Source organism: Anastrepha ludens, chromosome 4, assembly GCF_028408465.1.
Source record: "Anastrepha ludens isolate Willacy chromosome 4, idAnaLude1.1, whole genome shotgun sequence".
Taxonomy (NCBI): Eukaryota; Metazoa; Arthropoda; class Insecta; order Diptera; family Tephritidae; genus Anastrepha; species Anastrepha ludens.
The window spans coordinates 98,072,347-98,100,281 of NC_071500.1; the positions used below are offsets into that span (position 1 = coordinate 98,072,347).

Here is a 27,935-nt window from a genome sequence, read left to right on the forward strand (position 1 = left end):
AATTGGATAATTAATTTTAAATCTGAAAATATATTTTTTTTAATTTAGTAAAACAGTTATTTAAAAACGAAATTGGAGGATTCATTTTGTACCACCTCTTAAATTTTCATAAAAAAAAAATTATTAAAATGAAATAAGAAACAAATAAATTGTCAATAAGTCCCTGCGCTATAGCTATCCAATGCAGTATTTGTAAATTTCATCGTCGCAAATACATCGACGATGTATAAACGCATAAAAAAATATTAAGAATAACACATCGAATAAATGCCTAGTATTTATTTGAGACTTTTGAACATTTAAAAATTTGAATGTCTAATTTTTTTCTTCGCTTTCCTCGAAAGTTGCCAACTTTATAGTTTGCTGAGGTAAAATCCCTTTTTGGTGGGATTTACCCATATTTTTTTAAAGATCTAAGCGCACAAGTTGCTCCCAAAAATCACTAATAAATCACTATACCGCATACTCACATCTACATACATACATAACGATTAAGTATATATACATATCATGATGCAAAGAATAATGAGATGGCGCCCATCGTGGTCCCGTTACTTTGCGCTCAGTGAATTTGACAACTAGTTACGTGATTTTAGCTCCAGTATGGCCAGATTACCATTTTCGTAACTTGATTTAGCATTTTTTTTTGTTATTTTTATTATTTTTTGTCTCGGAGGTTTAGCTCTTTCTTCATGACATTTTTCTAGCTGTTCTAATTAAAATGTCATGTTTATAATTTTGTAAAATATACATTTTTTAATAATTATTTAAATAATTCACTCAGTTTTATTTAGCTTTACTTTTTTTTTTACATCTGGTGGCATTGCCCGCGATTGCCGGTGTTGTGGGTGTTCTTCTGCTTTCGGCAGTCAAATCTCTCTCTCGCTACTGCAGAGTTGCCTAGCTTTGGATATAAAAACGCACTAAATGCCCATTTAAAGAAAATAAAACACGAAATTTTTATTGTGTTAAGTAAGAACTTTGTATGCGTGACAAATTGTCTGTAGAATGTGCGTTTTTTTTAAATAAATGTGTTATGCTTATGTACAATTTAATTTAAGAGTTTTTTTTGTTAAGCGAAATTCTTTTGTTAAGGAAACGACTTTTTTGCTATATTTGAAGTTATGTAACTAGATAAGGTACTCTTTTTGTAAAAATGTCAGTATGGTTTCTTTAGTATTTTCTGGTATTTTGTTGGTTATTTTTACTATGAATACACCTCTTGATGCTCTATGTCTCACTAAGGATTGATGACCGGAAGAAACGATTACACCTCTATGGTTTCAATTCGCATTCAATAAATTCAAAGGCTTTTTAAAATGTGTAAAAAGGTTTTCAATCTTAAGAAGAGTTGAGAGAGGGGCATTTAATATTTTTGCATAGCCTTAAATGGAGCCAAAAATTAAATTTGCACTTTCAAATTATCAAATTTTATAAGAGTAAAAAACTTTTCATTAGCACTAAAATCTTTTCAGAGTGGCCTTTTTTAAACTTCTTTTGTATAATAATACAGTTTTTTTTCAACTTAAGTCTCGGTAGCCTTAAATTAAAAACAAAAAGAAACAAACACCAAACTTAAAAATTGTCGCATTTTCGGTATAAAAAATTTATTGAGAAGAGCAAATGGTTGGCAATACTGCACAACTCTGCAAACGTGACGTCACGTACGCTCTGATGGGCGCAATCTTCTTTCTATCATTCTTGTATACATATATTCATTTACGAAAGCTCTGCACTCAAAACCCCACTGAAACACGCTTTAAGCGTAACCATGACTCCGCAAGTTCGACAATCACCTTTTCCAACAATCTTTGCTATCATTAAACTCCGCCACTTTGTGCTCTCACCCATTTTACTAATTTCCACTCATTTCACTCTACGAGTATTTCACTCAGAAATCATGGTCCATCAAATCATTTGTTGCATCAAGAAAGAAATTTCCAACTCACTTTCGATTTCGATGAGCGCAACCGAAAGCAATAAGGAAATATTTAATGCTTCACACTCGTGATATTCATTGAAAAATGGTAAACAAAATCAACAGAGCAAATAAAACTTGCATGAGTTGAATCGTTGTATTGCTTGTGAGCACCAAAAGTGGCAACAACCTCGAGCCAACGAGCTGAGCTGGCCAACAAATGTAAACCAAACGTGAGACGGCGCGGACGAACAACGCTGGCTAAAGCGCATGCGCATCGACGGTCGGTTGAAAATACAAACGAAAAGCGGGACAACAGGCACGCGAAGACGAAAATAATAACAAGAAAAATATTTATTATTGTGCTTTGCAGGCACTAGCGACAGACTGTGTGAAGCCGTACGCGAAAAGTAAGCAGCTACGAAATGAAAGCAAAAGTGAAATATTAAAAAATAAAAATAAGAAAATAAAAAATACCAACTACTTACTTACTTACTTTAACAACAAAGTAATCGCATTGTCTGTGGAGAGGTTACGTGAACAACGCTGGGGCACAGCTTGCTTCCGGCACGCGGGCTTTTTTGGACAGGCTTACGTACACACATACACATGTACTAATAAATGCATATATGGAATATGTGAATGAAGAGAAAAGCGGAGGAGTAGTAAAGAAATAAAATTGTGGAAGTGAAAACATTTTAAGAAAGTACTGTTGTAGTAAGCTGTTCCAGTGGGCTGCGGTGTATTATTAAATTCAGTGAGATTGTAAAGGGGATATGAAACACTAAAGAAAAGTAAGAGATTTCATACAGAAAATTAGTGCATGCATGAAAAAAAAGTTGTAACGGTACAGAAAATACAAATTAAACTGCATTTGTGGCAATAACAAAGTTTTAGTAACTACAACAAATGGCATTTAGTGTTTAGCTGTGGCTGTCAGTGATGTAATCAGCTGACTCGCGACAAAGATATAAGTACGTGAATGCTAATACTGCAATGCCATCGAAAGAAGCAATCGACAAGAAAAAGTTGTAGCCCAGCAAACCTTTGGAGTCATAAAAGAGGCATTAAGGCATCATATTTCCAAGCGCTTACGCTCACAATGAGCTCTTCTAGCCCGAAATGAAGATTTTTCCCTTTCCGCAAAAATCGCCTTATATGAGTTTAAATGCATACAGCAATGAGTCATATATGTTGATGTTGTTGTTGTTGAAGAGGTTGAGTATTTGTGCTGAAATAATCCTAATTAGCGACCAGCACCGTTTTACTACCACTGTCCTCGAGTGATCATGTCTTGCCGTTTTTTTGTTTTTTTTTTTGTCAGACCGTTCCTCTAAGTCAGATCCATTTTGTGACATCCAAGTATAGCAGCAAATTCTTTTCTCGATGTCTGAGATCTCATTAATTTGAGTCTTTCATTAAGAAAAACTTACCGAAAGAGCGAAGTCGTGCCATAGCTAGCCCTGGACATTCAAATAACAGCTTGACAGCTTCTGCAGATGGGATTGAAGGGAGGTTGAGTCCAGCTACATAATTCCCTACTTTCCAATGATCTGTAAGGGTTGCAGTGATGCGTGAAATGTTTGGTCGAGAACATCCTAACAGGTAATTCGTCCTTTGGATTTTGTACGACGGCCATGTGTTTTTTGTTGTAATACATGTAGGTAGTTGCTTCCTCCTTCTTTCGGCTAAAGCAAGATAGTGTGAAGCGCAATGAATGCTTTTATTGTGTTGAGTAGGGTGGAGACTGCCATCGCCTCTGCTATGTCTATTGTCGAACTTTTTCTTGCTAACTCATCCCCTATCGCATTACCTCGTATGTTCCTATGACCGCGAATCCATATCAGAGTAATTTCAAGTCAATAACTAAGCAATTATAGTTCCTCTATACACTCTAAGACTAATTTGGATGAAATGGAGTTGGAGTCTAAGACCTTGATAGCTGCTTAACTGTCCTTCCACCGACTTCCTTGTAGAGTTTTCGTGCATGTTCGTGCACCAACTTAGTGATTTTCATATTTCTTTGATCGCTAAAAGTTCTGCCTGGAACACGCTGGCATAGTCAGGAAGTCGAATTGACTGAGATAGGTTGAGCGGCTCCGAATGGAAACCAGCTCTCTTACCACAGTTCATCTTAGAACCGTCAGTGTAGGAGTCATATATGACTCAACTCATCTCGGACTCTTACTCCAGACTCTTTTAAGACACTTATTGGACACATACTCCCTCGACCAAAAACTTCCCGAAATATATTCAGAAATATCAAAACACAAGTTTATTCTTCAAAAGTGATATTATCGCCTTCAAAGTACTCCCCAGCAACTGCAAAGCACTTATGCCAGTGTTTTTTCAGTTCTCGAAACATTTCTGTAACTCAATTTTCGGTATTTTTTCATTAGCCTGATGTCTGGATTGCGTGTCGTACTCAAAATTCCACGTATCGTCTCAACTAATGATGGGTTTGAGGAATGCTGAGACGGATTCAGGCTTGGAAATCATGTCTTTATCAACATAATTAACTATAATGTCCTGAACGGATCCATAAGTTCAAGTCTTCTACCAGTTCTGTGAAGGTTAATTTTCAGCTGTTGATCAACTTTTCTTTCATTTTATTGTTGTTTTCATCAGTTGTTTATGTCGACGGAATGCCACATCTTCGTCATCCTCAATGGATTCACTATCTCTTCTGAAGAGTGTATGCCTTTCATAAACGGCTGTATTCTTAAGAATAACATTACCGAAACAGTTTCCCAAATTTCTGAAGTTTTCGTACCATTCAATTCCCTTTTTAAAACTGCAAATCGAGAACGCGTGCAGAGGTAGATTTACTCAAGGTGGCGTAACCTTAAGAAATGTCAAGCATTGGCGCTAAAATTTTGGTAGGAATATTAATCACAGATGGGACAAATTACAAAGCGTAACCTGGCGGTTGTTCCGTGAACTTCTTGCTCAAGGTAGTAAACGAATATTTTTCGATTCTTTTCAAGCTCATTTCAATGGCCTCCAAATTCCTTCCTATCTGTAGCAAATATAAATATCTACTAAATCGAAAACATCAACCTACGCAACGGTGTACCTATTAAGAATAACTGTGGCGCTTTTTCACATTTATATGAAATCCACTGAAAAATGTTTCGCTACAGGTAGGTAAAGTCGCTCTTCAAATACCTATGTAAGCCGATGTTTGAAGAATTGTTGACAATATCCAAAATTCTTGGCTCACTGGGCATATGGAAGCGTTCATAGTGCAATATTAAAAGCACACAATTCGTGATTTCGAACTGCAAATTTGATTCAGCTCTACATGCGCTTGTAACTTTTTCCGAAGTAAGACTAGAAATGGGTTATTTTGGATCCATATACTCAGCTACGAAGCATTGTTAGATAGACCGCATTTATATAATATCATGACAATAAGGAGGGCGGATTTGGCCTATTTTATAGTATTTAATAATTGACTGACTCATAATGAATGTACGAAACTTCCATCACATGCAAGCCATGCTGCCAATGTACACTGGCATCAAAAAGATGTCTTAGGACTGTCTGAGCTCAAAGAAAGAAAATCCTCGCTCTTGCACTTCGAAGAAACCTGCTGTTAATTTCCACAGAACAACTCTGTATTGCACAAGTCGACAAAATTTGTTTGACTTTCAGAATTTCAGGCTATAATTTTCTGAGGTTCTTAGCGTATTCAATTCGAATCTAAACCCAGAATAACCCTAACAGTCTTAGTTTTCTCAAATAATAACGAAGGCTACAATGCTCCTTATAAAATACAGTGAAAGCTCGTAAGATCTCTCTATCTGAGCTCAAAAGCCTACTCTATGCTCTACTAAAGAAGAGAGAAACGGTTTTGCCTGTCTCCGTCAGGGACTTCCATTATACTGTGGCGTACTAATTCCTTGTGTTACCAGTGTCGGCATCAGCTAGTGTTATTAATGGGGCGGGAAGTAAATTTGGGAGATCTCAACCTCCACACATTTCGGTTAGGTTAAATGGTTGCCTGACGAAAGGATCCACTTAGATGAAAAAAATCAAAGCCGTCTTTAGTGGTACCACTGCATTTCAAAAATTCGGGGAAAATAACAGGACTGAGAAGATAGAAGGAGGAGGGAGCCTTAGCATTTATCATTTTATGTTAGCGAAATATATTTGAGTAATTCTGAATTAAAAACTAATGTGCAGGACACACCTCGTACTGATGGTAAGCCGAGTTTTGGAGATAGGAAGGCGAGGAAGGAAAGGCTTCAACAATTATAATTCTACGTTAACGAAATATCTGTGAGTAATTCTTCATAAGAAACTAATGTGGAGGGCATACCTTGAACTGAATATGACATCTGAAACCTGCCATAGTTCACAAAGTTTTCACTTAGTTCCACTTCCGACGAACTTTGGTGGAGCGGTTAAATTTATTTGCTCTCAAGGCAAGCTCTCTAATAACTATTTGAAGCTCTCTGGAGCTTGAAGGTATAACTTTGTCAAGGATTTAAACTCAGGCATTTGCTTTTTTATCTTCAAAAGATTGGAAAATTGCAATAGAAAGTAATAAAGATTTATTGAAGGCATTTATTTTTGAGAGCGCCACGATCGGATTTGTGAAAATCAAATGAAAATGGTTGCAACCTTTTTGACAGCGGAGTACATACATAAACGCAGGTTATTACTAGACTAGAGTCTGTAAGCGACAATTATGCTACGCTTAGGACTCTGGAATATTATCCGGAAATTTAGGTTAAGGCAAAAATCCGTCACCAAACGGGATAAGCTTGAACTTATGACTGTACAGGACACTGGAGCGTTGCGTTGAAGGTAGAAAAGTGGCTGACATAATAGAAAGAGCCAATTATATGCCTAAGTTTAGCGTTGACTGTAGGCTAGATTGCAATGCAGCTTGTCGTGTCTCTGCCCGCGTCTGGGTTTTTCGATGATTACCATCACGTTGAACAGTATTTTAGTCTCTTCCTTCTTATTGTTCTTCTTAGCGTCACAGTCCTTGGTGAACCATTGCTTTCTTCACAGCTTCTTGCATTGATCTCGATTTACAGCCACATCCGTCCAACATTGCACGCGCATTTTCCTAAAATCAGCTTCCCCATCTCCTAGTCATCTTTTACTCGGGCGTCCCCTTTTCTTTCTCCAATCGGGCGCAGATCTAGTGCCTTTCTCGTTGATCGCTCCCTTGGCATTCTAGCCACATGTTCCAGCCATCTAAGTAAATGAGACTTAATAAATCTTATTATAGTTTCTTTCTTAAGTAGATCTTGCAGTTAAATTGAGATAAGGTATTGGTGTCGTTGACGTATACTTTGGACTTTAAATATTTAACACCATAAATAATATTTTGGTATATCGGGTGATCTGGCGGGTTAGTCAACATTTTTCGATACTGGTCACATAGTGTTTAAATTCAAAAAATATTTCTTTTTCTGCCGTCATCCAGTTTCGTCGGTAGCTGTCAATTACATCGAAAATTTCTTCCAATTTTGATACTCCGTGAGGTACGGTACACAAGACTAGGCTAGTTTACTGGAGTTTGATACTAAGTCTTTTATGTCCATGCTGACGTTCTTTTGCTTTAGAAACGCAAGTTTCATTTTATTTATTTTACATTTCGTAAGGGATTCTCCTTCGGCGGCTCTATTGTACGAACCCCTGTTCTGGAGAACTGTGATACTAAGACAGTAGTCCGGTTTGTGTATGAGTGAGGTATTGTGTTAGCTGTTTCAATGCATCGCGTATAGCCTCCACTATTGTTTTCCTAGGCTTCACTTCTGGAGCCACCTTAATCTCATTTGCCTTTTTTGATGATTGAGACGTGCTCAGGACTGGAGATCGCAGTACTCTGCTGCCACTTTTGAACTCGTTTCTCTCATCGGCCCTTCCTTTAAATGCTTTGTTGTTTTTGTTTACCTTCCATTTTTGTATTTTGTATCTCTGCACGATGTACAGTTGTCTTAAAACTTATTCCCGTGGTTATGTATGCAAGTGCAGGGAGGCCAGGCGAGGTTTGACACGAGTCCTTACGGAGCTTGTGTTCAGAGCCGGAACCACTATTCAGGAGTTGTCTCAACTCAGCCTGTACCACCAATTTAATGATAATGTAGCATCGAACGTACTTGAAGCCATGCTGGTCTTACTGGTCTCAATCCTGATGAGCTTACAGCCCTGACGCTGGAGGTACCCAGGGTATAAGAGGTCTTTTCAGCCGAGAAACTTTCCTCTCCTGCCGGATTTTAGTCGCCTCATGCGACAGGCATACGTTACCGCGGGTGAGATCTTTCCCCCACCCGCTGGAGGGCAATTATAATGGAGGCAATGGTTCACACCGAACTGTGATGCTATGTTGATGATGATGATGCTTCCAACGCAATGTGACTTTGATGATGATGATGCTTAATTGCTATAACGTCGATCACTGGGCATATAGTGTCAGGTCTGGCTGCGGTAACAATATGATTTCGGAGTAATTGGTTAGGAGCCTAGAATCTCTAACCTCGAGGGGCCTCATCTGGAATTAATATATATATCCAAGGCAGGCGTTGTTTGAGTCACCCCTCATTTTAAGACAGACGCTGCGTTATGGAATTAGGGCGGAATTTTTATTTGGAGGAGGAATTTTTTCGCTTTAGTTAGTTGGATCTTTCGGTACTGTGGATTTTTTCAAGTACTTAATAAACTCACACCCACTATTTCTGTACTTTGCTTTTCCGGAGCTGCTTACTTTTAATAAATACTTATTCTCAGTTAGCTTTCATATCTGAAGGTCGTATCACTACCAGTAACCTTTGATCCGCTATTTCGTTCTATGGAGAAAATCACTATTCCTGTGATCTGTCCAGTAGCCTGCAGCTCGGCTTCCATGGCACTCGAAAGTTGCGCGATACCGGATGTGGCATTGCTCGTTCTTGAATGGCTATCAACAGTGAAAAGATTACACAATGCTTCCGCTTTAAATACCCAATATTTTATAATAGTTCCAGTAAACGCTACTGTATTTTTCTTTAGCAAAAGTAGTCCCACCGCTACTGTTAAGCCGTTCACAGAAGTTTTTCCCACTATATGATGAAAAGCAGTAATTTAAGAAATTCAAACAATTTTCATTCTCGTACTGCCCTGAAAGTTTCTCTACTCTGGAGGCAATAATAAGCAAATAACATTAGGCATGCCCAAGTGCCGAAAAATTGTTTTAAAATAATGCGAATAATTGCGTGTACGCAAACCAAAACCTGGCTAATAAACTTGAACTTGAGTAGTGCAACCCAAGCGGCTGGTGCCCCCGGAATACCACTCAGAGTGGCTTGCAAGCGCACAACTACTCGTGTATGTGTGTATAATACACGTATACTTTACATGTAAACGATCGTAATAAGAAATAAGCGCGCGACTTGAGTGAGTGATACGATTAGCGATGTTTTGCCATTTGAATCAACGACTCGAAACGCGATGTGGAGCAATGTCGCAGCAAGCGCAGTAGGAGCTACGTTGGCAGTCACGGGCAGTAGTGGCTTGCGCGTATCAAATTTCACCGCAGGTGGCAACACCACACGCCTTGCACAACGGTGTAAACTGGAATCACGTCTTCTACTGGTTGTAATAAAATTTTAAATGCCCCTTTGCATTGGTACTTCTTCATGGTAAATTGACAAACGCTAGCGTCGTGTATGCAGTTGAGGCTTGAGTTGTCAGTCAGCTGTGGCAATTGTGGCTACCGTCACACAAGTGGTACAACCCGTTTTAAGATGCGTTGCACGTTCATAGTTTACATTAACAAACGAAATGCATTCGTTACTAGTCAATTTCCGGCTGCATTTGCTAGCTGACGGAGGCTGTGGTGGAGTCTTTCGGTGGTAGCAACTCAGCGGCTGCAGCACATCCTTGTTGTGCAGCATCCTTTTTAACGATTATTGCCGTAAAGAAGTGTGCGTGTGTTGCAAGTGTGCATATTTGAGTCGAATTCTATGGCTGTGACACTCCTTTGCACTCTAAAAACGTTGCATTTCAATGTTTGGCAAGCTGTAATTGTTGCTGAAACAACAACAATAACAACAGCAAAGCGCTTGTATTACAGCTGGCCAGGCAATAACAACAATTGCTGACACGATTGCTTCTCTTACCCAGTGCACTTTTATTGCTGCTGCAGTACACGCCCAAGCGTTGCAATTCTGCTACCAACCAATACCAATAAAAACAAGTAAGCATGAACATCGACAACAACAATCGAGTGGCCCAACAAGTTCAATAACAAGTTGCGAGTGGGATATACGGGGTTTCGGCTGCCTTCCATTAAAGTGTATTAACTTCCTTTACAACGTTCCACAACTTAAATTTCATTTGTAATTCTACGTTTGTTGCAAGTTTTGTTACTTTGCCACATGCTGTTGAAGATAATAACTCTTCCGCTCACACTACTTTACGAATGAGCGCAACACTCATGTGACGGTGTTGGGTGTTTTCCCCATGTAAAAAAACAAAGTCGATTTTCGTTCTAAGGAGAAAATCAACAGGACCACCTACAAAAAAAAAAAATGGTCAAAAATCAAAGCGATTTTTAAGTCACTTCGAACTGTAAAAAAGATCTTCGAAACAAATCCACCAGACGATAGAAGAAGAACTCGACCGAGAAAGAAATAGAGAGATGGCACAGAAGAAGGCCGACGGACTATGGGCACCTCTGATGTCAAAAGAAAAGCTGAAGACCCAGTGACGTGGAGGACAAGTGTAAAGGAATCAATGGTTCACACAGGACTGTGATGCTTGCTAGGTTGATGATAATGATGCTTCCAACGCAATGTGACATTGATGGGATGATGATTAATTACTATAGCGTCGATCACTGGTAAAGTACCAGGTCTGGTTGCAGTAACAATGTGATTTCGGAGTAATTGGTTGTAAGCCTAGAGTCCCTAACCTCGAGAGCTCATGTAGAATTCTATTGTATTTCCAAGGCAGGCGTCGTTTAAGTCACTCCTCATTTTAAGACAGACGCTGCGTTGTGGAATCAGGGCGGAATTCTTACTTGAAGGTGTGTCTTGTCAGTAGGAATTCTTGGGCGTTAAACTTACCCGGTGCTTATTATTGCCTGGAAATTTCTAAAATAAATTTTTATTCACAGCTACCCTTCACTTCTGAAGGTCGTATCACTACCAGTAACCTTTGATGCACTATTTCGTTCTATGGAGAAAATCAACAGGACCACCAGCAAAAAAAAAAATTGTCAAAAATCAAAGCGATTTTTGAGTCACTTCGAACTTCCACTTTATATAAGAATGTAATGCGCCTTAAAACTGCATACTTGAAATTTTGCTAAAAATTCAAATTAAAAAGTGTGACATTTTGATGACAATTCCTTGAATTTTTTTTAAACTTGCACAAATTTTTTTCCTCTGAAAATTTATTTTTTCTATCCCTAGCTGCTATGCTATCAAACGAGATCTATTGTGCAAACCCTACTGTTGTACCCTATATTTTAAGGCTCTTTATAATTTTTAACTCAATCAGAGGTTTACTGTTCCACATTTTATACGAGTGCACGAAACAATACCATAAAGGTGGTGTAGCCTTTTTCCTAGCCTAGTTCAGAACATTCACAAAGAATGTGTTCTGAATTTTCAGTGTCTTTTTCACAGAAGTGACACATGATGTTATCAGGGAAATCAGTTTTTTTAAAGTGATATCTCTGCCAATAATAGACGAGGTTTTTCTAATACCGATCGCCGCTCGGCAGGCCATGGCACACCCCTGAATGTATATCTGCCATGAAAAAACTCCTCATGAAAAACCATTTGCGACTTTACACTGTAGATCCTCCCATTTGTGAAACAACCTCAAGACACACGCCACAAATAAGAAGAGGAGCGCGGCCAAACACCCAACAGAATCGTTAACGCACCAATTATTTATTTATTTTTTGTATCTCAGGCAACAGTGGCCTGTAAAGTAACCAGTTCAAAGTTTTAAGTCTACTCTGCTAACCGAATGTTGCTTATCAGAAATTCCTCTATCTGGCACTAGGAATTATTTGGCTTGTCGCTGACCGTTAGGTGTCTAAAATCCGTCACAGGTGTCAAGTAGACAAAAAGGTTCTCGTTCAGTATGAATGTCGTTACCGTGTGAACTACGATCTTAAAAAAAATATTTGACAAAATTGGGGTCGATCAAATATCGATCAAAAATATGTTTTTTGACCCTTTTTTACTTTAAAACTCCGAAAAAAAGACTGAAATTTTTTTCGGAATGATTGCAGTTCACACGATAACGACATCAATAATACAGGTATGCCACTTTAATTTTATTTCATCAAAATGGGTTCAGTAGACCTGGCTATGTCTGTGACCATTGTCTATGTGAAGACGATTCCAAAAAAAAAATTATTTTATAACAATGGATTGAGAAATGAAATACTTAAAACAAAAATAAAAAATCCGTTTTTCTTTCCATTTTGCACGCTTTTAAAAGCAAAGGTTTTCAGTGAAATTGTTAATATATGTAGTAATTTTTCCGAAATGCTTCGATACCCTTTCCATTCAAAATACACTTCTTGCAAAAGTTTACCATAAAACTCTTTCATACTCTTGCATAAAATTTAGGTCTAGTCTTTCTAATTCCGATCATCACTTTAAACACTCCGCTGGACACCTCTTTTAAAAGCTTCTGTTGGGCAACCGGGTCTGCCCTTTTCTCTTCCTGTTCGAGGATGATTTCTAAAAGGTTATATCCATAAATCGATAGAAAATGAAATTTCAGGAAGCTACCTGGAAGCCCAAATCGTTAGCTATAATGGAATTGTGTCAATGAAATTGTGTCAGCCCCGAGTACCAAAGGAGGGTTAAATGCGAGTTGTGTAGCATCGCACTCAAAAGTTAATAAATTTAAATCCGCAGTAAACATCATACCTTTCCAGAGATATCATCTTCATATTTTGCTCTGCTATTTCGAGCAAACAATTTTTTTATATGAAACTGGCATTTGCCATAACGAAAGCAAATCCGCTTATGCCATCGTTTTACATCTTCGTCATGTTGTTACTCAACCTTAGCACGCTTAGATGCGCTTTTGAAGCAAATAATAGGCGTGTAGGTGCTCAGTTACATAAAAGCTTGTGGTAATGTACATCTTAGGGAATTTGAAGAGAAAGCGTAATGCGAAGGTCAGTGTTTTGTAACTCATCAGTTTACGTGAAATATCTTTATTGAATTAATTAGCCAATATTTGGTTGATCATCGCGATGTGGGTTGTGACTTATGGGCATACAAATATAATTTGTAAAATGTTTTTCATATAAGTTTAGTATATGCAAAGTTTCTTAAAGACTATAGGCAAATAAAAAGTTTATTACTAAACGCACTCAAATTTAATAACAAAAACTTAAAGAAGTAAGTGCGTACGTATGTATGATTGACCCCAACATTTTTTTATTGAGACACGAAACGAAATTATTTTCGCAAAATTCGAGCTTCCTACCCACATACCTTATATAGTTTGCTAAATTTTGTTCTGTCAATTATTATGTTTTTTTATCGGTAAAAAATCGAACTACTTGAAAACGAAACAATTTTAAAATGGAGTATAGAGTTTAATGCGGAAAAAATCTTCAACAGCACAGCGTTAGTATATACTGAGCCGCGGCGCATGGCAGTGTTTCCGAAAATATGAAATTAGATGTGTCAACTGTTGGCAATTTTAGCAGGGGATGACAGAGAGAAAGTGCAGGCAGTTGTTGATTGGCATTGGTGGCGTATGGTTGAGTTGCTACTTTAGAATTTGAAATGCACTGTTATTGAATTTAATACTTTTATCCTTTAAATATTCAATAAATTTACCTTCGCTATTGAACCATTAAAGTCACCCGTTTCATTATTTCGGCTATTCTGTTAGATGGATGCGTGAGCAAACGCCTTAAAAATCAGCACCTAATGAAAACGAACGCGGAACTAACTGACTAAGACTAATTTTCAAGGATGGCTCCAGGACCGAACATGGCTCCGGCTCTGGGGTCTACGTGGAATCCAGCAGGACAAAACTGCACTTTGCTCTTGGAATGTATGAATCTGTGTTTCAAGCGGAGGTGTATGCAGTTCAAGAAGCGATGAACTTTGTTGTGGGAAACCGAAGGAGAGGCAGATCTATATGTGTCTGCAGCGACATCCAAGCTGCGCTTATGGCCTCAGACAGCCCCCAACCACATCAGGGGTAGTCGAGTCCTGTAAATCCAGGCAGAACTATGTCGGTAGACATAATAGCCTGATGTTAACTTCTTTGTCCCGGAACCCGTTCTGCCACTCCCTTCTGCAGCCATCAAAGCCACGGTTAATAAATGGGTTACTACAACCCACAGGCGTGCCTGGAGGGCTGAGAGAGGCTGCAGATAGACTAAACTGACGTTACCAGTCATGCCCGATCGACTGTTGCAAATCCTCGTGTCATTAAGCAGAAGCACATGGAAAAGGTAGACATCTCAGACAGTGTACTCTGCCCAGCTTGTGGAGAGGAGGATAAGACGGCGGACCACTTCGCTCGAATAAGGTTAGAGGTCTTTGGCACTGATGTGTTAAGAAGCGACTACCTTGGCTCCTTGGCACCAAAAGATCTACTCAGATTTCTTCGGAGATCGGGTAGATTTAAAGAAAATTAAAAGGGAATCCAAGTCTAGTACAATGGAGTTAATTAATGTCTGAGTGCTGCACTGACTAGTTGTCCCGACAAAAAAAAAATGCCTATTAGCCGTCGGCCCTTGACAGGCAATGGCAAACCTCCCAGTTTATCTCTGCCAAGAAAAAACTCTTCATAAAAACCATCTGCCGCATATGACAAATAGGAGGAGAAGCTCGGTCAAACACCCAAAAAGGGTGTAAGGTTTTTCTCAGCAGTTTATAACTTGTTCAATAACTTCAAATAGCCACACAAAATGCACTTTTTCGAGGGTGAGAACAACAACAAAGTAAACTTATTTGCAATCTTTAATTAAGGGAGGATTGGATAATACGTCATTATCTGATGAATTGGGGTGCGATGAACTGAGTATGGATAAAGTTCATACTCTTCCTCTTCCGGGCCTCCTAAGATTCATCAAGGAATCCAAAAGATTTGCGGTAGAGTGACCTCAAACCTATGTGTCTATTGCTTCCACTGTAATCTATCCTTGTATGGTAATGGTTGTACGGGTTAGGCTAAGGCTTTTATGCACTGCGACCAGATTGATCTATTGTGCGCCCCTAATTACTTAATCGTAACTATTTATTATACCAAGCAATCGAACCAGCTCCTTATTAGGGAGCAATTGTAGGTCTTCCTCCTCTAGTAGGTACGAGCTCAGGATTCTATGTCTCCTGTGGCCTAATGCCTCACAGTTGGTGATTAAGTGTTCCATAGACTCCTCTTGATTACAGCAGCACCTGCATAATCTTCTACTAGATAATCCTATTGTGTTGAAGTGTTTATTACAGGCACAGTGACCTGTAAGTGCTCCACAAAGTAATCTTGGCCCTTTTTTATCTAAGGTAAGAGAAGGTTTTGCTCTGTCTGCTTTGAAGTTCAAGTTTTTGGAGCTCTTAAGGCCGCTTGTGCCGTTCCAGTGTTCCCTGATTTTAGTTTGGACCCATTTTTTAGTTTCCTGTTTTATGTTATTTTTGTAAAGCCGCCTCTTTTTTGCCATAAAATTCTGCCTTCTCGTTTCCTTCGTGTCCCTCATGTACTGGTACCCAAATCAGTGCGACTTGATTATGAGTGGCCAGTTTGTTGAGTGCATTGTTATACTCTATTAGGACTTTTGACTTGAATGTAAAGCTATTCAAGACTTTGAGAACCAATTGGCTGTTCGAAAGTATTTTAATTTTTACTTTTTCGAACCCTCTTTTGGATATGATTTCCACTGTTTCCATTATGGTGAAGAGCTCCGCGTGGAAAAATGTGGTATCTGTACTTAGTGTTAGGGAGTTGAGTGCTCTAGACCCCACTATTCCTGCTCCTACTCTTTGGAGCGTTTTGGAACCATCTGTGTACCATTTTTGTGAGTCATCATTTATCCATGTGGGGTTAGTGTTCCACTCTTCCCTAGACGGAAGATAACCTTCTATCTCTTTGTAAAATTTAGTACAGGTTCCGTGTGGTCATTCACCTGGGTTATGCATACTGCATGTTGAACCCTGTTCAAGATATTGAGGTGTTCAGTAACATCTCCTGGTTTAAGTTTTTCTTTCCTATAAAAATAGAGTGCTTGCATAGTAGCTTCCTTTTGTATTGCTAAATGTAGCAGTGGTAAATTTAAAAGCGCTTCCATGCCAGCAGTTGGGGTAGTTCCCTTTTTCCCTGTTATGCGTATATAGGGTATAGTAGAAGGGCTTTTTGACTGAGTGCTCAGACCGGTCCAACCCGCCGCAAATCTAATCTAAAGATAACACAGGCCAACAACCAAAAAACTTTTTCGACAATTTTAACTAATTACTTTGTAATTTGGTGTCCTGATTGCGAAAAAAATAATTAAAAAGTTATATCACCCATCAATTTTTTCACATTTTACAATTAAGTAAAAATAAAGTTTATGTACCAAAATGTATCGGATATATGTCACAGTCCTGCGAGGTACAGTTTCTAAAACGGCTATGGGTGTTTCTTTAAGGTTTTTTTAAGCTGAAAACGAATATAACCTTGAAAATGCTCCAGCAAATCAGGATTTTTGGCAATTTGAGGTTAAATAGTCAAAAAATGCAGATTTTGGCAATTTTTTTAATTTTTTCTTAAGCAAGGTAAAGTTTTTTTTTAATTTTCCACAACGGCATCGCAAAGTACTAGTCTTCAGCTTTAAAATCCATTTTTAAATATATTTTTGCGGTTAATATAAAAAAAAATTATACTATTTTGAATTCGGCCTTTAGAGGGGCGTTCGAGAGTTAGAAAGGTTGAATTTGCACATCTAAAAGTCTCCAATTCAAAAAAAAATAACTTTTTTTTATATTAATCGTAAAAATATTTTTAAAAAAGGACCTTAAAGCTAAAGAGTAGTACTTTGGGATGGCGTTGTGGAAAATTAAAAAAAATTAAAAAAATGGCCAAAATCTGCATTTTTTGACTATTTAACTTCAAATTGCCAAAAATCCTGACGTGCTGGAGCATTTTCAAGGTAACGAAAAGGGAGAATATTTTTGAGTCTTCCGAAAAAGGTGCGTTGGGAACTATCAAGCAATTGAAATATGCAGCTTTTCAAAAACTTCATAGGTGCCTTTCATTCAAACAGTTTTTTTTTTCAGCCCACTCGATTAGTCCATAAAATTCGAGTCTTCCGAAAAATTTGCATTAGGAATTCGGTGAGACCTAAGCATTTTTTTTACTTTTTTTTAAGTCTACAGTCAGTCCGTGAGATAGGTCAATGAAAAGCAATCAGGATTATGAAATAGTAGAACTTCTTTGAGTCTTCCGAAAAAGGTGGAATGGGAACTCGCTGACACCTCGGAATTAAAAAATTTTTTTTCTTTAAATTAATAGCTTCAAATCAATTGAAGAAACGCAGTTTTAGTCTGAGCGCTCATTTATATGCCTGGGAATTGAGAAGTGAAAAAGTATTAAATTTATAACTAACCAAAATTATATACTTTTCCAAGTTATCCACAGTATAGTTACCTCGTATTGCAAGTCTAATAAATATAATAACGCATATTTAGTTGATGAGTATTAGTGGAAATCTCACACCAACATTTTATGCTCCTCATATTTTCATTAATACACCTCACGTACAGGCAGTCACAACACTCATAACGCAACTCAATCAACATAATTTGAATAATTTGCATGCAATAATTTCTATGCCACTAGATGTTCTATGCCCTCACTCACTCGCCATCATTTTCATTATGCAACATTTCAACTACTAAACTGACTTTTTCATTTATTATCCTGTCAACTTTGCAGGCAACACCGAACTCCAAGGCGCAGAAAAATTGTACACACCAAATCAACATAATCCACTAAGGACGCCAAGGCAGCCGGTGAATGCAATGAATGCAAGGAATGCTGTGACGTTGCATAATCAGGAAAAATTAAATTTGCGCCAAAATCAGGTGGTAGAGAAGTAGCAAATGCGGAGAGTGTAAGCAAAGCAAAGCAAATACGCTACGAGCAGACCAATAAAACTTGGCGCAAATACTAAACTTGAGGGAAAATCAACTAAAGTATTTATCGTCCCAGATGAGCACGTGAGAATTGCCAAGAAGTTGTGGTACACGCATAGCAGCGTGAAAGGAAAAGGAGCGAAAGGGAAGTGGAAAGTAGTGCAAATCGTTGCAACTTAAATGCCAATGCAAATACGAGACTGTGTATTTGAAAGCGTGATCTCCAAGGACTAGCCGCGGATGAAAAGAAAAGCTGCAATTTTTCTACATTCCGAATTCCAAGATATGATATACTCAAATAGCAACAACTCGTGGCATGAGTGTTAGTGAACGCGACCACATACACACATTCTTCATAAAAAAAGCATAGCGAGGTGCCAAGTGGCAACGCGCTGCAGACCTGCAACCTGCAACTCCAACCCATACCCTGAGCGTCGCTAGCAGCTTATAAGTACATTAGTTAAAGACTATCATCTCTTGTCTCAGCGCAATTGCTGTTGGCTTATGTTTATGAATTGCTGACGACGGCAACGTTGACATTTGCTTCAAAACCAAGTAAAATCCAAAACGAGATCCTACATAAAAGTGTTAGCAACAAAAGCGCCAGCAGACGGAGGACAAGTGCGAATTGTTTTGGCGCGTGCAACGACACGCTTGAGGCGAAAAGAAAGCAGCACTTCAAGGTGTGCGTGCGGCGTGAGAGTTCAGGGAGTTGCCAGAGAAGTTGCTGCTGTCTGATTGCCTGGAATAATTCAAAGTCAAGTGGTGACAAGTGTTGCATGAGTACGCGACTAATTTTTTATTTTTTTCTTTTATTATATTTTTTTTTTTTCTATTTTGCCGTCTTAGCAATTTTTGCCGTCTGTGCAGCATATCATAAGTAGCAGAAAGGTTTGCTAAAATGTTGTTCTCACCGCCGAAATGTATGCAACAAATTGCAACTCTAATTATAACGTTTGCTGTCTACGTGACGGGCATACGTAATACGGCTAGTACTGCTGGTGGTGGTGGCAGTGCGGTGCAGGTGATGGGTAGCAGCAATGTGGGAGCTATCGCTGATTATGAAAGGTAAGTTGGGGTAAGAGAAGTTTTGGTAAGTGAGCGCATAATGAGTAATGAGAAAAGTTAGTTGAGGAAATTATTGCTGATACTTTTTATATACACTGGATGAGGTTCAAAGGCACGCGAGGTCATTGAGCAGAAATCATACACAAATTCAAAAAAAAACTAAGTACAGAAAAGAAGGAAGAAGCAGAGAAACTAAGCGTTGATATTTATTGCATTTATTTAAAAAATTATGCTTTATATGTAAGACTTTCAAGTCTTTTATTTCGTGGAGATGTCGACATCTGCTAGTTCGCGCAACATCGAGCTACGCCAAGTGTTTTTTTTGTCGATCGCGACCTCTGCTCTCTTGGGGGTTCCAGTCCAGTGCCATTCTCGTGATGCTATCTGATGGTTTTCTCAATGTGTGGCCTATCCATCGCCACTTTCTGCGTTCGATTTGTCTAATCTACTGATGGTGTTTGGTCAGAATATTCTGTAGATGATGCGGAGGCATTTGTGGATGAAGGATTGTAGCCCCTGTGTGATGGTGTTAGAGGCCAGCCATGTTTCGCTTCCGTGCAACAATACGGATTTTACGCGTAAGCCGAATATTCGTAGAGAAGTGCCCCTGAAGATTTGCGAACTCCCACATACTATATGCATTCGCCCGAATGCTCCCTTGCTTTCTTTAGCCTGTAGTTGACATCTTCATCTGCTCCACCATCTGCATCCCTCAACCAATATCTTCCTTGCATTATTGTGGTTAACTCTCATGTCCTTGGTCTTGGCGATGTTAACCTCCAGTCCGATAGTGCGTGCCAGAGCGACAAGTTTGGTCGCCTTCGCTTGCATGTCAGAGAGTTTCTGAGAGAGGAGGCCGATGTCATCGGCGAAGTCCAGGACCCCAAGATGTATGGTAAAACTCCTTACGTTCCCTTTTTTGGGCAAGGTCAGTTGGCTAATGACGTCGTCAAGGGCGATGGCGAAGAGAAGGGGCGAAAGGGACCTTGCCTTAAGTTTTATACCAAGAAGAAAATAAATATGTGTGCAATTGAATGGGTTAATTTCGATGGAACGCTTTCTTTCGCAAATCTTTCCAGCACGAAACAAAACGGACAGAAGGTTCTAAGAAAAAGAGTCAATTGGAGCCTAGCTCTAAAGTCAATTTCAAGACCCCAGGCATAGAATAAATGGTTGCCCTTGCGAGGAGTCCACTTGGACGAATAATTGAAATTTGACCATTGTCATGTCATACAGGAGGGGAACGAAACAGAAAAAAAAAAAAAACACATAGGTGAAAAAAAGGAAGAAGGTGCTTTGGATTAGAGGTTCACGACCAGCAGTGGCCGATGAATTTCAAGCTACTGGTGAATTTCACCAAATGTGTGATATTTAAACCCGCAATATTCGGAGGTGTAGCAAAAAAATGAAAGCCCATATGTCTAAATCTTTACCCGACGAGAGCAGAGCCGCTGAGTTGAAGATCCTGAGGTGATTCCGCCTCATCCCTTAGGCAGCTTCTGCAAAACGGGCTTGAAGCAATTCGAGGTCTCACTGCATGGACACTTAACGAACACTGTCCGGTAAGCATAACTCCCAAATTCGCAACCTGCAGCTTTGTTAGACTTAGAAGCTCTCTCGAGCGTCTCCGATCCAACTGTGGTCGGAAGGATCTCACGACTTTGCACGTTTCCGCACTAATCCAGCGCTAGCTGAGTGGACGCGAGGCCCATATTTTCATGAGTAGACCACAGGCTCTCAAGGAGGCGGCTATCATCTTGTTTTGCTCATTTAAAGAACCACAAATGCACTACAGATATATGGGAAGTTATTCGTTTTTGAAGCCTTCACTTCCAATTTATTATGCACAAACAATGAATGCAAAACCAAACAAAAAGTTACATAAGTTGTCAGAAGTGCAGACGTTTTATTACCAATCAGACGCGAAATCGTTTTCCAAAGATTCGAACTCTTTCTAAAACCTCCTCAGCTCATACCAACCGAGAACTCATCACGTTTATTGCTACTTTTGATAGTACCACCCTGTTTATAATAATATGAGAAAGAAGATACAGGGTGGTTGAGAGGTTTATTTAAAAATTTTAAAAAAATTTAGCAAAACTTATTTTTTTCAGTCTACTATTGAACAAATATTCCCATTATTTATGGGATACGATTTCATTCATGTGGCTACCTCTGGCTGGTTTCACATTAGCTAATTCTGTTAACACAGTTTTCTAAAACCTGCGTGATGATTTCTGGTGCTATCTTAGAAATGATTTGTGCGATATTTGCCGTATGAACCTGAATTGTTAACCGATGGTTCGCTTTACAGCGGTCTTTCACAGTACCCGCCAAACAAAGTCTCACGACGTGAAATCGCAACCAATTGACATCGCCGAGTCGGCTGATAACACGATTACCGAGCTTGGCGCTCAAATTAACGATTGTGGCATGGACTGCATGGCATGGCGCGCCATCCTGTTAAACCCAAAGATCGTCAAAGTCCATTTTTCCAAATTACAGTCAGGAAAAATTGTTATCATGCCTCACCATGAAAACTAGAAATGGCGTTTCCAGGAGCATTTTCAAAGACAAAATGGGCCACTGATCGGTATGAAACTGTTCTAAGGATGCATTGGTTTCTCGACGACCCAGTGTGGGTTTCCTGATTACCTTATGTATCAGTTTGTTAATATGTTAACATAGCTGCCGAAAATGCGCTTCATCAGAAAATTTGATGTTGACTTATTTTCAATAAACGGACAGTTTGGGCTACACAATACAGACTTCAGAAATATGTTTGCTTTACGTTGTTAAAGCGTAAAGCGATTCATTTCGCTCAGCGAAGATATTATACTAAGATTATATCAAAATTTCCAGCGGTAAAGAGCTGTCACTGTCAGAATAACATCTGATTACAGTAACACAAAAAAAAACACTATAGGGACCAACCCTTACGTACACGAATTATGAAGAGATTACCGAGATTACTGAAACAAATTGATTGCAAGCCAAAGGTTTTCTATTAGGGTTTGATGTCAACGAGTAAAGTTCAAACTTCACTAAAACAAACTCAGCTGATGAAGTGAAGTGCTGCGATACACGGTCCGGCACTCGAAATGTAACCAACTAAAAGTGCCATAAATTTAGTTTGGAAAATTCTTTTGCTAAATTCAAAGTAAAAAATGTGTGAAAATAATACAGAATTAAGAATCAATTTACTTTTGCTCGATATGACCACCTTTTGCCTTGCCTATGGCCTTGAGACGGTCGAGGAACGAATGGCAAGCTGCCCGAATGTGACTTTTTTCAGCGCCTCCGGACTGGTAAATCTTTTAGGTCGGACTTTGCCCTTCAAAATGGCTCAAAGAGAATAATCCATCGGATTCGCGTCTGGTGAATTTGAGAGCCTTTGGTGTGGACGTTATGAAGTTCGGAACGTGGTTTTCTAACAATTCTTGGTTCACTCGAGCTTTGTGAGACGGTGCCACGGTGCCAAGCCCTATTGAAACTTCCATGGTGGTCCACCGAAATGTTTGTCTGCCCACGGCTTCAAAGCAACCTCCGGAATACTTTCCCGATAATATTTCGCATTTACTTTGACGCCAGGCTCGATGAAAACGATTGGAGAGCGCCAATCTGCGGTTACAGCGGCCCAAACTATTACTTGTGGCGGGTGCTGCTTCCTAGTGCCGAATCGATGACTCAAATTCTCGTATGAACGGTCGGTCAAATAAACCCTATCGTTTTGGGAGTTTACGAATTGCTTAATTTGAAAAATGTTCCCTTCAAAAAACACAATGTTCGGATATTGACCGCTTTCACCCTAGGGAAGCAACTCCTGCGCTGTCTCAAGTCTGACTTGTTGCTTTTGAATATTATAGGGGTTGACTTTGAGGTATTTTCAGTTCTTTCGCCATTTGATTGGCACTTACGTTTGAGATCCACTGCTTTTTTCGTGCTTACTCTCGGCAAAATGCTTCCGCGCACTTGTAAACAAAACTCTGAACTGTTATTTAGCCAACTAACAGGTTTGAAGTTGGTTACACTCGAGTTCCGGACCCTGTAAGTTAAAAAATACTTTTGCTCCAGGGGGAATGAAAAACGAGCATACGCAAGAGTGCTGTAAATTTATCCTTAGAGTGCTGAAAATGTATCCAAAGGATTCACATCCTCTGCGATCTTCTATAGAGCCCCGACGTTAATGCGGTCCGTAGTTGAAGACTTTGCTTAACGCGGCCAAAATGGCGAAAAAAGACTAGAGCCTCTCTTTCTCTTTCCTTTTGAATAGCTGTGCCATACTGAAGAGAGACTCGCGATATAAGAAGTAACATTAGCTTCGCTGTCAACCTGCGACATGACGAAGTTCACCTCCTTACTCATGGGCGCTTCCGCCTTTTTGAACTTATTATCACACAGCGGTTTTAGATTTTCAGTGCTATCCCTTTACGATGGGTGTGGTAGATGTTAAGATGTACTTTTTTGAACCCATAGCCTATGATCCTTTTGCATCGAAGAGTGGGTCGAAAGATTTTGCATTTAGCTTTGGATTTTCAGCAGTTTTATTTATCAGAGTATGGTAGACTTTAAAGTCTACTTTGTCAAATCTATAGCCTATGATCTTTGTTGTAACGGAGACTTTGTATTTAGCAAAATCGAGCTATCCGATTTGGCGACACCGATTTCCTCGCTATGTTCCACTTGTGCGTCGGAATGCTCGATTACATTGTTTAGCCCACGGTTTCGTTAGTAAAGCTCACTAGCATGGCCCTAGAAAAACAAAACTCATTCGAAATACAAAAGACCCCTCATAATTTTTCTTTTATTTCATTTTATTTTTTCCACTTGCAGCTACTCAGCGCCCTACAACGAAGACTTTCGCCCTTCACAGCTGCTTTCCGAGGTAAAAGAAGAAACCTCAGCCACGACCAGCAACAACTTACAGCGCCATCAGTCTACAGGTGACAATGGCAATTTTCGGCCATCACAAATTATCTCGTTTACACCATCAGATGCACAGTCAACATACAAAAAATATCCGCCCAGTTACCTTGAACCGAACTATCATACACAGCACATTAGCAAAGGAGGACCATATGGTTCAGTCTCCTATGGAAAAGAAGAAAAGCACTTCAGCTTTCCACATAAAAAGGAGCAAGCAACAGCTGCCTCAGCCGTAGTTACTACAAACACTGATATACAAAAGTACCTCTACAGCAACGCACCGTCACCGTCGTCCACACAGCAGTCGTTAGTGCCCGTTCAATTACACACAACACCCATACTTATCTATCGAGACCCTTACACTAATAAGATCAATACCAGTCAGCGCCAACACGACTATCGTCCAGCACCCGAACCGATATACGAAGTGCAATATTCTGAGGCTGGCAGACCGCAAGAGTACACGGTGCAATCCATGTTGGTTGTGGGTGCCGAACAACGACCACCGGCAACGTACAATCAGCAGAGACCACAGTATGTGGTGGAAGGAGGCGAGCATAAACGGCCTGGACATGTGTTTGATGAACAACTGGGTGCGTCTTACAATCAACGACCTTCGTATGGCACCAGATATGAAATGGTTGACAGCACCGTGCCCACACCACCCACCAGCGACTATAATCGACGTGATGGTGATACACAAACGGAACGTCCGTTCCAGGGTAAATTGGGTGTATCGCCAAGTACGATTACAAAGCTTTCTTACGATTCGCATGATTACCCACCGCCCAGTTACTATAAACAGCAAACATCGAATTTCCAATCACCGAAACGACAAGAAGACAACACACCAAATTACCAGCAATCAGCATATGCAACGCCACCAGCACCAGCAGCGCCAACAGTAACAGCAACAACAACGATGGCTGCAATAACGTTCAACAGACCAGAGCTGACGTCTTCTAATTATGCAAACAAGTTTGGTAATTATTTGCATGGCGCTGGAAGCGGCGGTAAGGCGGGCGATCTTGGTGGTGGCTATTACAAGCGTCCACCACCACATTACAGCAACGATATTCTGTATGTTACACCACGTCCGCCCGTACCGCCATCAGCTCCTGTACGACCAGCACCGCCTTACTACCCGCAAGGCAATGAACCGATAAGACGTCCACCAAACTACAACAATAATTACTATGAGTATCAATTGGGAGAAATACCACCACCCTCAGTGCAGCAATCAGGCGTAGGTAGCGGTCAGAGACCCCCACCCGGACAGTATTACCCAACGTCACCATTTTACCCAGAAACGCAGAACTACCCAGCTCCGCAGAGTTACCCAGCCTCACAGAATTTCCCACCTTCGCAGCATTACCCACCGCCACCAAATTATCGGCCACCCCCGCCTCAATACCAGCCACAGCAGCCAACTGCTGGTGGTATTAGTGGTGGCATGAGCGGCTTAGCTACCTTAGCCTCCATCTTCAGTGGCACACAACAGTATGCGCCACAATTCACTAACCTACTCTTGGGCGGCAATGGCGGTGGTGGTGGTCTGCTGCACGCTTTAACTGGTACGCGCCCGTTGGGCAGTGGAGGTCGCCCACCGAACATGCAACTCATAAAAGCTTTAGAGAATATCGCACGGAATGATGACTTGGAATGCGTGCCGAAGGTGCTGTGCAATATGATTGCTAGTCAAACACAACGTGGACAATTGCCTAACTTCATCACGTCACCGGCGATAACGAAGTGAGTATGTGTGAGTGCGTGGCAAGAGATTGGGGTAAGAGTAATTCAATTTTAATGTTGCTGGGTATTAGCAGTAATACCGAGCAGTGATTGCTTTTGAACGCCAGGCGCATTCGAAGGCAAATGTGTTGGTGTATGCGGTGTATGTTGTACTTCGTTTAAAATTTGAATTGATGTACTTGCTAGATCCATAAACTTGCGTATTTAATGCAATTTCCTTCTTACTTGCCGTTTACAGCTTCCTTGCCGGCTTTCCAGCACAATCGCCAGCGCTCATTTACGGACGTGCAGCGTTGCTGGGCATTAGCGGTGGAGAGCGCAGCTGTACGCAAACGTATGCTAAGTGTCCGAAGAATGAGGTAAGCCTACATAAATACTGTTATTTTCCTATCAACTCACTGGCATCACCTTTCCTTGCACGCACACTTTAGTACGAGATACTCTACTATCTGAACAACCATCGCGGTGGCTTCTTCAAGTTCTTCAGCGAGTCGGAGGAACAAAAGCCCAGCGTTTCGCAGCCAACGCAGCAAACTCACAGCTCGTCCAGCTCGTCTGGTGGCACTTCACTCTTCAGTTTGCTTTCTGCGCTAACCGGCGCCGATCCGCCTGTAACCACCACAACACCACGGCCCACGCCACCACCCACACTCGCCAGCTTCGACATTACGCAGGGCATTGGCAATTTCTTTAGCAATATACTCTCTGAATATATTAGTGGCGTTGAGTATCAGCGTAGGAGCAGTCGTGCTAAACGCGCGATTAGTTTCGAGGATGCACCGAAAAATGAAAAGGCGCGCATAAAATTTCCACTCGATACCGATTCGGAAGACTTTCACGACTCTGAGGATGAAGAGGATATGCACGGAGTGGTAGACTTTGAAGATGAGCAGGCCACTAGCGAATCGCTTGCAAGCGCCGAATATGGCGACTCACAAGGGCGAGTAGTATTCAAAAGTGGCGAACATAGTCAGCATTTCTTTCCGGAAGGCGATGGGCAGGTAGAGACAGAGCGTTTGAAAGACATCTATCTGGAAGAAGTTATCAATAAATTTAATGCAGACAGATTGGAAAAGAAACTGAAATTTCCCACTGGCGCAGATGCCCAAGTAGAAGAGAGTGCGGCTTACAGCGAGTCACTGGATACCCAAGGCGACAAAGTGGTGCGCTTTCGTGATGAAAATGATAGTGACGTGACCAATTTGCGTGAAACCGAGAAGCCAAGCAACACAATACACTTTGAAGCCGAACACTATAAAAAGCCAACACGCCGCGGTAAGACTGTGCTCCTCAAAGAGCCCAGTGAAAGTAGTGGCTATGACCCCACACGCCAACCACGCGAAGAATTCGATGTGGAACATACCGAACAAAGCGGTGAACGCGTGATCTTCCCAGATCACTACGACAAGCACATACGCAAGGGTAAAATTCTAAATAGACCCATTCTATATGCCTCGAACTATGCCGATTATATGCAAAATGAGGATGCAGATCATTTTGTGGTATCCGACAGCCATCGGCCGGTGCACAATGACATTGATGCGACCGCAGATGATAGCGATAATTTTGATGGTGACAAGCAGTTGGGCCCCATCTACTATAGTGAGTCCTCAACGCACCAACAACAACACACTACGCATCATAGTACGCGCCTGCAGGTATACGGCGACAACCGATTGCATTACAATCGTGGCGCTGACACATACCCGAGCGATAACGGCAATCGTTATACCCAATCGAGCCCGTCTTCTTCAGCTAATTACAACAAAAATCGTTACTCCTCCAGCAGCTCATCTGCAAATTATAAGAAGCGTCCCAGTTACGCTGCTACCTCATCGGGTAATCGCTACGATTACCCAAATAAGAGTTATGTTAGTAATAACCGTTATGGCAGTCGTTACCAAACGACAACGCGCTCGCCTCGTGGCGGCGAGAATGATCACAATATTTATGTGACCAATGCACAGGGGGTGACAACGCACTATATTACGCCAGATGGGCGCAAGGTGTATTTATAAGGGTCAATGAAGGAGAATTCAATTTCTCCATATTTGCATAGTCAGCATAGGAGTTTAACCCATAAGAGGCATTATTTTATTTCTTAAGCAAATTGAAGAGCAAGTTTTTAGACTTCGAAAGGGAAGTGTGTAAATAATTTGATTAAC

General features: G+C 40.4%; 1 protein-coding gene across 1 annotated transcript; it reads left to right on the top strand.

The window, feature by feature from the left end:
• The first annotated feature begins 2,134 nt into the window (after window positions 1–2,134).
• On the top strand, window positions 2,135–27,935 carry LOC128860290 (uncharacterized). Its single transcript, XM_054097722.1, has 6 exons — window positions 2,135–2,712; window positions 17,825–18,807; window positions 18,874–19,092; window positions 23,926–25,770; window positions 26,009–26,129; window positions 26,202–27,935. The coding sequence occupies exons 3-6, from the start codon at window positions 18,926–18,928 to the stop codon at window positions 27,786–27,788; spliced, it is 3,720 nt and encodes a 1,239-aa protein (XP_053953697.1). The 5' UTR covers window positions 2,135–2,712; window positions 17,825–18,807; window positions 18,874–18,925; the 3' UTR covers window positions 27,789–27,935.

Excerpts from the sequence above, each read along its gene's own strand:
- LOC128860290 (XM_054097722.1), top strand. The coding sequence starts at position 18,926 with ATGTTGTTCTCACCGCCGAAATGTATGCAACAAATTGCAACTCTAATT. Across the intron at positions 19,093-23,925 it reads GCTATCGCTGATTATGAAAG|CTACTCAGCGCCCTACAACG; the intron begins GTAAGTTGGGGT and ends TTCCACTTGCAG. Across the intron at positions 26,130-26,201 it reads CTAAGTGTCCGAAGAATGAG|TACGAGATACTCTACTATCT; the intron begins GTAAGCCTACAT and ends CGCACACTTTAG.